The following is an 11,630-nucleotide window of genomic DNA, read 5'->3' as shown; positions in this document are numbered from 1 at the left end:
TCAGAACCCCGCCACTTAAATCCTCTCAGGTGAGTGTGTGTGTCTACGCAAGTGTGCGGATAAGTGTTGGGATAAGTGTGTTACGGTGATAAGAAATTAATCTCTCTCAAGTAGCCTGGCAGGCATCACTCTGCTTTGCTACTTGCTCTTTTGTGACCCACAGACAAGTACGCAGACAGAAAGACACACAAAGAACTGGGAATATACACAACAAATACACATACCCCCACACCACAGATTAGACCAGAGCAGATTTGTCTAATCTCAGGTGACATTGGTCAGATAAATCTCTCACACAACCACACTACAGCACCTCCTAGTGGCTACACGGTAGACACCAAGCTTATTCACAACACTCTCCTTTTTCCACACTCTTCTCTCTTCTACTCTCATTGAGTTAATTAGACCATCGACTGCCTAAAAATGGCTTTGATTCTGCGAGCTGTTGCTTAAGTCTTTCTTCTCCTGCCATGGCAAACAGATGGTCTGAATTAGTATGAAGCCAGTGACGAATGAAACCACACATCAGTTTGATATGCGTCTGAAGTGGAATATCAGTGATAGAGTAGTGAACAGGCTGGTGGCATCAGAGCCAGAGTATTGGCATCTTAAGGCCGTTATATGTGGCGCTTTCTATGGGCAATAGAGACAATAAGATCTGCTTATGCTCTGTGAAAAGGTTTAGTTGGGCATGTACCTTCCCGAGCGTGAAGGCTCCATTGTTTAACACAATTTGTCGCTAAATGGTATTTACTTTGGCTTCTAGCCAATGTGTGGCTCATTTCTGTACTGAGCGATGGCTCAGACCAGACGTCAAGGCAACAGCTCATTGGAATTAACCCTGTGTGGGTGGGGCTTCCCCTTTCAAGTGCGCCAGACTAGATGAAGACTAATCTGACAACCATCCCTAGACAACTGGTCACAGCTAACTGGGGAAGTAGGTCAACAGGTGGTCTTCATGCAGGCAAATTACCATGCCTGAATATTTACAAATCTAATTTCTGAGGATAACTTTAGTCTAGTGTAATAAAACACCAATTAAAGGCAAAACCTGGAGAGTTGCTGTCATTCCAAAATTGATTGACGGGTCATTTAATGCATTGACTCTAATACAACAACTTAAATACACTGTTTTCTGATGCTTTCAACGTTTTAGTTACAGCAGAAATATTTGTTAAACCTCGGGCCTGTCATGATAAGTTGAGAAACAGACCAAATGCTATTTTCTTACCTGCATAAAAAAGTATATATGTTAGATTTCAGGTGTAATCTTCATAGTCAAACAAATTATCTCTGTACTCATCAAATCTATCAAGGTTTTTTCTTCCTGTAAGGGAGTTCACTCCAGGAGCTGATACAGTTAAACCTAATGCTACTGGTGTTTCACAGTGGAGAGGTGTCTGGTTGAGAAATGGCAGTGCTATGTCTTGGGTTAGAAAATCTACAAGACAAATTGATAGTGATATAATTATAAAAATGAATTACTCTTTGTCTCCTCCCTACATTGTAGGAATAAGGAGACAAAGTTGCCAGTGACAAGACGTTTGTCTGGAGACAGTGACTCCTCTACAGCCTCCTCTAAGGGTGGAGGAGGAGGAGGAGGAGGAGGAGGAGGAGGAGGAGGAGGACGGTACTCTCTTGGAGGTGGCTCACGGCGCTCTGGTGATGAGGTAGTCCTGCTTGTTAATCGCAAGGAGGGGAAGCATATGATTGAGAGGCCTGGAGCTGGAAATCAGACCCCATCCCTGCGCCCCTCACTGCCCCGTGCACGCAGCCAGTCTCGGGAACGTCCTGCACTCGCTCCAATACTGAAACCCAACCCACCGCAAGGATCCTCTGATGGATCCCGCACAGAAAGGGGCCGCTCTCTTGGAAACGAGGGCCCGAGGAGGCTCCACGCGCCACGTTCCCACAGCCAGAGTAAGTTACAGAGCCGTACGTGGTCAAGTGATGCAAGCCCGGGACCCGCTTCCTGCTACAGAGACCCTCAGCCCCCACCCCCAGACAGACGAGATGACCTTAGGGCCAAACAAGTGCCCCCATCTTCTCCTAGATTAGGTGTTGGGTTCACCAAGAGGCAGTCCTCCTCATGCTCTAACTCCCCTGTAAAAGGGGTCCAGAACAACAACAGCAGCCCCAGCAAGAAGACTATAACTACTCCCAGACCTCCTGCCCCTCGCTCACCCTCCATTGGAAAAGGCAGACTACTGCCACCAGTCACCTCAGGAGGTCGACGTTCACCGCACTCATCTCCCCGTAACTCTCACCAACATGCTGCCCGCTCCCCACGGACGTTACAGGGCCCTCGCTCTGCTGGGCGAGGCCACCATCGGAACTGGTCTGGCCTGGAGCGCCAGGAGCCCGAGGAGGAAGGACTGGGCCTTGGCTTCCAGATGCTGCCAACGCTAGACCCCCAGAGGGAACAGGACCTGTATCGCAGCTTTGAGGCTGAATTTCTAGCCAACACGCAGCAGGTCAGAGGAGTTTCTAGTAGAGCCCCAGGAGGAGTGACCGTACAGGGAGCTGGGACACATTCAGTGCCAGCACTCACTGATCCTAATGTCACTGACTCTGCCTATTCCTCTTCTAACTCCTCCACCTCCTCCCTGAATGTGGGGGCAAAGATAGGAACTCTGCCTGACCTCAGGGAATCCAAGAGAACTAATCCCCGTCACTTCCCACTGGACGACCCAATAAATTTACTTTATGGACACAATTTTGGAGGACCACACAACTTTGGTCAAGGAGAGCCTGAACACTGGGGGGAGCGTGGAGGGGGTCTCAAGAAGCTCCCAGCCATCTCTAGCTCCATAGAGGAGAGAGAGCTTCCATCTTCCCTGCCTGGTCTTGGAGACACAGAGTCAGACAGATTAATGAATCAGGTCCTGTCACAACCTTCTTTCCACTGTAGGAATATGAATGGTGACCATGTAGGTTTTCCTCCTACAGGGGGGGTGACAGGTCAGCAGGGTCAGCTTGGCTGGGGCACAGGGCCTGAAGGAGATGTTCCTCTGGAGAACCACCAGCCAAACTTACCTTATGACCTAGAAAATGATGAGGGCAATGATGACCTCCCGCCCCCAGAGGCTTGTCCGTCACCTGTGCCCCTTCCCCCCTCTGAGGACTGCTCCTTCCAGGATTCCTCTAGTGAAAACTCTTCCATGTGCTTCAGCCTGAGCGAATCCCGCTCTGAATCCCCCCCACCTTCTTCACTGCTGGCCAACGGGGACGGCGATGGAGAAGTGCAGCAGACTAAGAAAGGGCAAAAGAAGTCAGACAGGGTAGCCCCTATCTCAAAGCACAAACTGAGAGGCAGGATCAGGCCTCGCATTGACAACAGGCCAGAAAACAGTCCCTCGCGGATCCCCACCCCAGTCAGCTACAGAGATCTACAGGCTCACGACACACTTTCCCCATGCCACACCCCACCACTGTCGCCTCAGAGCTCACACTCTACTGGTCGTCCAGCCACATGCAAGAGCCTGCACCAGGCCTTCGCAGATATGATCCATCCTCAACCACGTTCCCCAGCCATGGGAAACAAAGAATGCTCCTACCCTGGACAGTCAGGGAGCCTGGACACTGAAGCTTGGATGTAGCACAAATGACACATGGGGTTGTTTTCATAAACTTTGACTACTGTGTAAAAAAAGACTTAAGACTGGGCTATAGACTGTTTTCATTGCATGTCTAACACTCCTTCTTTTTCACTTAGTTTCTCCCCTGAATAACTGCAGGGGGTCCACATTGCTTTTATTTTGCACTCAAGCCAAATTATTTATTACCAAAGGAATGGTCTTTAATATTACTTTTACTGTAATGTTTAATGTGTGCATGGGGATGCTTTTGCCAATCATAAGACACTTGATACAGAGAGATAGAGAGAGAGAGAGCATATGTGCTGCCATGTTCCCCTCTGAGGGACATGGTAAAATGCCAGGGGTTTCAAGCTACAACTCTATAAACAAGCATTAACAATAAACCTTTAGTCAGATAGATTGGCTCCATCTTGTGGTTTGCCACAGCATCTCTGCTTGCCTTGATAGTCAAAATACTGGTATGACTGTGATATTTTCAGTCCTTCCACATTAGTGGTCTTCATATATGACTCATTATACTCATATTCACAATATACTAATAGGTAATATTGACAGAAGTACCCCCATCATTCTTCTGACTTTATGAACACTACATGCACTACCAATCTCTGTACAGTTGTCTGCTGTTATTAATGTCTGATGTCACCTTTTCACAACAGTTGATGTAGTCAAGATAGATAATATTTGTTTTTAAATGCTTTATGTGTTACAGGTTTTCAAGCTTATGTTTAATGCAGTAAAACATTTCAGATATATTTCAACTTTTAAGTGGATTACATGTAAAAATATGAGGAGCAGTGAAGGTTGTATCACCTTGTGTCATTGTCACTGAAACAGAAATGTTGAGAGCTCTTCCTCTGACCAAACTGTACTCTGGAATACAGTGCTACATATATACATGTGCAAAAGTCAAATTCTTTGGAGAATGAATGCGTAAATACATGTTGATGTGCTCACTATGAGATGTGGGTATTTTGAATATAAAAAGGATATACAGTTTAATGTACATATTCACTGTAATCAGTTCTGTGCTGCCTTAGCTATGCAATGTTGGTATTGGAAATGCCTTGACAATTCCCTTTGCCTTAAAATTTATTCGCAGGTTAGTTTTTGAATGTTTTTGCTCAACATCACTTTTTGGTAACACTACATTGCCATCATTAACTGTTTTATGGTAATAGAAATTGGAGAGTTTGAGTATGAATGTGGAAAGTATAAATTATACTTGATGTAAGTGTACTATTCATGATAAAGATATGTAATTTATTGTCTCTGAATTCTATTAGTTGTTTTGAAACACAAGAAGCCGGTTAACCTACTTAACAGATGGATTTCAAAGACATGGCACAATCTATGGTGACATCTAGTGGCTAAAGAAAGACATGTTTTATTAACAGTAAAAACAGATATTGTTTTCCTGACAATGTGTCCTTTCTTCCATGCATGTGGAATAACATATTCTAGTGCAGAGCCAATAATAATAATATGGTATTATGAGGTGAAGTTTGATGGATGGAGAATTATTTTGACTTGTCTACATGTGTGCAACAGTGCATGAATAATAGATACTGTAATTGGATATTAGGGTTCTCTTGTGAAGCTCTTGCACAGTTGTCAGGTGTTAGGGAGGCCAGAGCCCAGCTACAGTACTTCTGTTTTTGGTATTTAACCTGTGTAGACTTTGTAAAATAGATTTTGAAAGTGGGAATTGTTGTGTCAGTGCTATGCAGAAACCTCATAACCTCCAAAAACATCTGCCAATGAAGAGAATTTGGTGGACATGTGTTGTTGATATGTTTACAATGGGTTTGATCAATCTCTCCTACAGAGACTGTGTGTAAACAGAAAAGAAAGACGCAACATTTGTGAATAACCTATTTTTTCATGGCACTGACACAGTGAATAGGGTAGAAAAAATAGAACTGTATGAGAATATGTACAGAGTTGGAGTGATGTTGGTCTAATTTATTTATTTATGAAATGTAAGTCTCATTGGGCTCAAGTGACATCTGTGTCCCAGGTAAGTGAGCTGTAAGTGTTTAGAAAAGTCCAAATGAGTTGGGGCCCAACATGTAGAAGGATATTGCATTTTGAATACACTATAAAGATACATAATCTGTTAGAAATGTTGCCAGTTTGAAAACTGGCACAGACAGACAAAACATATTTGGGCTGTTTTGCAATATTCAGAGATAAAGTAATTTGATTTAATGCTTACCCTCACTGCTACAAATCATTTATGATGTGTCAGTATTGTTAGAGCTGCATTGATCCAATATGCAGCTGGTTATCAGTTTCCCCTGTATAAACAGATTTTTTTTTTTTACATGTATGCTAATTTAAATTTGGTTATTTAAAGACATTTGCATTTTGATCAACTGGTGTTTAAAATCTACCAGTTATGTCAACTGTGACTTCATACAAACATGCCATTACATTTGGTCACAAAAAGTGTGATTGTTGTTATATGACATAATCTGTTCTTTGTCCTGCACAACTTTCATGAAACTCTCTCTCCCTCTCTCTATCCTTAATCAGCGAAATCTGAATGTTCATGATCAGACAATTTCTTGTTTGCTAATGTTATTTTCACTAAAACTTCAGTTAAATGTACAGATTGCTTGACATTGTGGAGTCTGTATATATGAAATAGCAATACTTTCAACGTTTCACTGTTTTTGAAGCTGTCAAGTTCTTGTAATAAATATTTTCCTCTGAAGTTAATGAATTATCTGTGATCAGTCTGTTGGTCACATCTTTGTGCAGTACAGATTGGGTTTAGGTTGTAGGGGAAGGCCTGCAGCGCCTGCTTGAGAACTGCCAAAATGTGAAGGTGGATAAATACAATATTGTTCTTCAAATGAGTGATTTAATAACTGTTTGTACTTCAAACAAAATGTCTTTGTTACATGGTGTAAAACAATGTGTAATGATCATATTTGTCCAGCCCAATGATACCTGATGATCTCTTGGTGGAGATTTTGCACGCTGAAGTTTGCAACAAAACTGAATGCCATATAGCCTGCCCTATCTTTGAGTGGAAATACAAACGTTTCCCTTCAAAATATCTACCCATCAACTGGGAAGAAATGTCAGTTTTTGCGATCCAACACACACTTAACCATTTCATTTCGTAAAATAAAGCTAGCTAAAACTAATGTAGTGTAATACAATGGTCCTACGATAAATCCTACCTTACTGAAGCTTACAGTGTTCAATTTGTGAACTGTTTTAGAGGGGTGTTGATTTAACTTTATAGTCATTTTAGAGGCTGTAGTTTGTAGTGCTGTTTATTATTGTCTTACTGTGCTGTAGATTATGGTCTTATACTCAGAAGTGTTGTTTAATGTTTATATTACCCTTTTTAAACGGATGACAAAACACCTACAATTTCGACACACTGTAAATTGATATTCAATGCATATTAGAAACACCTCTCAGTATAACACAATTAATTTGCAGTGTAGTCTGCTTGGTGTAACTGCATCGGATAGCTCTTTCATACCTATTGAAATGACTCCCATAATTATGATCAAGCCTCTCTGAATGAAAGCTGACGTTGCTTGTCTGTTTGCAAACGTTATTTTGTGGAAAGACGGAAGTAAATCAAGTGGGAGGGGACGAAGGCCATCACAGCCCCTACTACGCCTGTCACGGTAAGGTGTTTGTGGAGATTTCTCTCCGTTTGTCTCGTTGTGCGGCTACTCTAATTTTAACTCCAGAAGGTACACTGATTCGCTGGGTAAGGTTTAAACCAGGCCGATAGATTAAGAGCTTAACTATCCCGGCAAAAGCTTCCTTAAGCCTGTACTTAGAAGGTCATGTCTCAGCTGTGCAAGCTAGAAAAGTGGCCAGCAGCTAGCTGACACTGACAGGCACACTGCACCAGACAGCTAGCCTTTAGCACCAGTTTCATTCAGCTAACTACTGCAAACATGCAGGAATGGGCGAACCAATTATGCGTGAGTAATTGATCGATCGTTAACTGCAGAACTGTCTGCACTAATTTAACTAACTTTAAGTTTCTGCTTCGTGTTTTCTTCCACAGTCGAGCCTGCTATGCTAACGTTAACGTCATGATAGCCTGATGCTAGCGAACCAACCTTTCCTCTACTTTTTGGCTAAGCTAGCAGAAAAACTTAAAGTCAGCTAGGGTGAAGTACTCATATTGTTTGTCTGGACACTATTTTAGAGTTATACCTTGAGTTCAGTGTCAGTATGGCCTGGTAGCAGCATTAATTATCGTACAAACGTAACCGTAATCAGCTAAGTTAAATCTTCCTGCTAGCTAACTAACGTCGTCAGCTGTGATAACGCATGGTATTTAGTTAACTTGTGACAAACAGCCCGACTGATGTTGACAGCTACCCGAAGCTCAATGAATTAACGTTAAGCAACTGTTAACTTACGTTACGATAAATTAAACTAGTCTTCATTATCACTAAGTTAAGGGTAATAACTGAAAGACCTCTGCCATTCATTTTGACTTGTTATCAAATGACCGTTAACATCACTTTCTGCTAACGTAGCATCATTGTGAAGTTTTATTAACGAAAGTTAGTAGCTGCATTAACTTACTGTTATACCCAGACTGATAAAGGCAGTGTTCACTGATATTATTCTTAAAATACTGTTCTTGTTATATACGGGTATGGATTTTGGTCAAGGAAAGTTCTTCTTCAAAGAGCTATCAATAATAATTATAATAATAATATCAGATTGAATGAGAAGTTAGTCGAATTAATAAAGGGCTTATTACATTATTAGCCTTAATAATGTTTATTGATGTAATTTGTTTCATTCAGTGTAGGCAACAGCCAGTGATATCATCAATATTTGTATTATGGTAATTCAAAAGTATCATATAACGTTAGGCTATATTCATGACAATATTAGGGCTTCAACTAGCTATTAATTTCATTGTCGATTAATCTGTCGATGAATAATCGAGTAGTTGTTTGGTCTATAAAATGTCAGAAAATGGTAAAAAAAAAAAAGAAAAGGGTCTCCCAAAGCTCAAGTTCACATCCTCAAATGTTTTGTTTTGTCCACAGCCCAAAGATATTCAGTTTACTGTCATACAGGAGGAAAGAAACCAGAAAATATTCACATTTAAGAAGCGAAATCAGATAATTTTCTACTCAAACTAATTAATCGATTATCAAAACAGTAGGTAATTAATTTTAATAGTTGACAACTAATTGATTAATTGTTGCAGCTTTACAATACATGATGGCCCTCAGTAAATAGCATCACAATTCTCAGCAATATCAGTACTAATATTAACCCTGCAACCAGAAAATGTTCACTGTGTATTCAGGGAAACATTAAAAGAGCCGAATGCAACACAATATGAAGTGTAATGGTTGTGTGCACAAGCGCCATGTTCCTTAACAGTACACTAAATGTTCCCTATAGCAGGAGCATGTTTCACTTTCGAATCTGAATTTCTGTTCCTTTCTTTTGGATTAAATCAAGCAGCAGTTCCCTGTAATTTTATAGCAGGAAATACTGTTGTGTGAATGTCTTTCGCAAAGAGGTGCTGGGTCAGGAGTGGAAATAAACTACAGGGAATACATGCTGCAGAAAACATTTGAAGTTGAAGACATTGTTGCTGACCAAGACGATTCATGTGTCTTGTTTTCTTGGCACAATCCATTGTTTCCTTTCTGATAGATCACCACCATTTGTTCAGGAGAAGACAGGAATTCCCTTTATTTCCCTGTGCTTGCACTTCTAGAATTTCCTGTTGCTCTTGTGATGCTCCAAGTTTCCACTCAGGAAACGATTACACAATCATCTTTCTCACTCTTTTGCAGGAGAATCGACAATTTGGATCGAAGATGACGGACTCCAAGTACTTCACCACTACCAAGAAAGGTCTGATAGCTTACTATTTATTAATTCATAAGCTGGCATCCATGCATAGCTTTTAAGCAAGTGCTTTTGGGGATTTTGTGGCATAGTCAGCTGTGTGGTGCTGAATTATTATCTTTGTAAAGGGACACCTGAACTTGTTTTTTAGTTTTTTAACATAGTCCAATGAACTTAAAACTGTTCTGTGGTTTCAGAAAAATGTTATTGGATATACTGACAGCATCATCATCATCCATTCATTATTATTCAGTATATGAAGCCAAAGATGCAGTTTAAGATTCAAGACATTATTGCATATTATGCATTATGTTGTTTAGTATATTTGCCTTACTGAACTAGCTTGACCTTTTAACCAAAAGATATCACCCTGCTTTGTATTGACGTTGTTGCCAAGAATTGAACATGTCTGGTTATTGTAAATCAGATTAGACATATTGAGCATTAGCTTTCATAGATTTAACTCTTCCTGTTTTAATTGTGTGTCTCTTCTCACAAAACCCAGAGCTGTGAATGTCCCCACACACAGGGGGTAGAAAGTGCAAACACATGCTTATGAGTGATAATGTATAGACTCCTTATGTTTGTTGAGATTGCTTGAGATATAAGATCATGTTTCTTTCAGTATCTGCTTTTTTGAGCATCTCCCCGATGTTACTGTGTGCAGTCTGTTGCTAACATCTTGAAGGAGATTGGCCATGATGAGCAGTTTACAGAGCCTGGGAAACTCTTAAGTAGTCAGACTTAAAGTTAAGCCCAAAATTGACAGTGTGCTGCAGTTTTGTACAAAGCAAAAAAGAAACACTCCTTGTCATCCTTCATGAGAGGCTCATGTTACATGCTGCTTTACTCAATATCTACAGTCACATTTAGGAAAAAACAAAGTCTTTTTAAATGTTCCTCTGTAATAAGGTAGGCATAAATATCATTGTGCATTCAGCCAGTAACAATACTCGGAAAATGACTGGCATCATCAGTACTATAGAGAGAAGCGGGTGGTTGACTCCTTTATCTTTATCGCCTGCTCAACAGTACCCACAAGTTTGGCTTGGCCTTGTTGTTGAAAAAAGTTGTTTAATAAGAATATTTTTTCATATAATCAAACTGATGACAGTGTGTGAGCTGTGTTCCACTGTCTCGCACATGTGACAAAGCACACGCACGGACATCAGTACAAAGTTTTTAAAATTTCATTTTGAATAATTCTAATAATAAGTCCTACTCATCAAATGTCGGGTAACATGTCTTGTGCACTCTCATTCGCTGTATTATTGGAGCTGTATGTCTGCTGCTGTTCAGCCACTAATAATGCCAAATGAACACATCCTGCTGCAGCTTTCAAGTAAAAGCTTTCTATCACCAGACCATAGAAAGCCGTATAGGGTGAATCAGCCATTGGAACTTTCTCATTAGTAGTCAGTCGGTAATCTGCTGACTCGTTAAACATCAAAATATGGAAAGTTTTTGTATTAGTGCACCCTAACCAATACCACTCACCAGTATCAGAAACTGCTGGGGATGTCACTGTCCCCATTCTGTATATATGAGTGGTTCTGATAGATAAGGGAACACTGTATGTTGCATGCCAATGTATCCACTTTTTAGTTTGCACTTTGTGATTTGTGAAAATGAGGGCAATGCAGCGCTGTCCTCCTTTCCACGGCCTACATCACAAATGGATTACGTGATGTGTGATTCCCTTTTGCTTCTTTTCGCATACAGGGGAGATCTTTGAGCTCAAGGCAGAGCTAAACAGTGATAAGAAAGAGAAGAAGAAGGAGGCTGTGAAGAAGGTCATTGCATCTATGACAGTTGGCAAGGATGTCAGGTGAGCCAGAGGAAATAATGTCAGAAATATCCACACTGGAACAATGCAGTGTAACACATCACCCTCCATTTTGGGTCAGCAGTCACATAATATCTTGTCCCTCCTTCAGCGCTCTGTTCCCAGATGTTGTGAACTGCATGCAGACGGACAACCTGGAGCTGAAAAAGCTGGTATACCTCTACCTGATGAACTATGCCAAGAGTCAGCCAGACATGGCTATCATGGCTGTTAACACTTTTGTAAAGGTAAAGCACTATCTGTCATAAATATGTAGAAACTGTATTAAAAGAAGTGCAATTAGGGCTAGCTTGGTACAGTGCTATAAAAAG

The 11,630-nt window shown here is 41.0% G+C and overlaps 2 protein-coding genes across 4 annotated transcripts in view; both read left to right on the top strand.

The window, feature by feature from the left end:
• Positions 1-6,323, top strand: LOC119892038 (the record flags this gene model as incomplete). Its single annotated transcript, XM_038704113.1, is given in 2 exon segments — positions 1-29; positions 1,511-6,323. Coding segments are annotated over 2 exon segments (2,118 nt in total), but the record flags the coding sequence as incomplete, so codon positions are not given.
• Positions 6,324-7,173: 850 nt separating this feature from the next.
• LOC119891345 (AP-1 complex subunit beta-1) overlaps positions 7,174-11,630 on the top strand; it is a 28,743-nt gene continuing 24,286 nt past the window's right edge. Inside the window, exons 1-4 of one of the 3 annotated variants that reach the window (XM_038702900.1) lie at positions 7,174-7,255; positions 9,419-9,479; positions 11,196-11,301; positions 11,411-11,546. In XM_038702900.1, coding sequence (XP_038558828.1) covers positions 9,443-9,479; positions 11,196-11,301; positions 11,411-11,546 — 279 coding nt within the window. In that variant the 5' untranslated portion in view covers positions 7,174-7,255; positions 9,419-9,442. The other 2 variants (XM_038702902.1, XM_038702899.1) reach the window with 2 other exon arrangements.

This window comes from Micropterus salmoides, unplaced genomic scaffold (genome assembly GCF_014851395.1).
Source record: "Micropterus salmoides isolate LMB-PRFRI ecotype aquatic unplaced genomic scaffold, ASM1485139v1 Ms_hic_scaffold_7, whole genome shotgun sequence".
Classification (NCBI taxonomy): Eukaryota; Metazoa; Chordata; class Actinopteri; order Centrarchiformes; family Centrarchidae; genus Micropterus; species Micropterus salmoides.
This window is presented reverse-complemented; position numbering and strand designations above follow the sequence as displayed.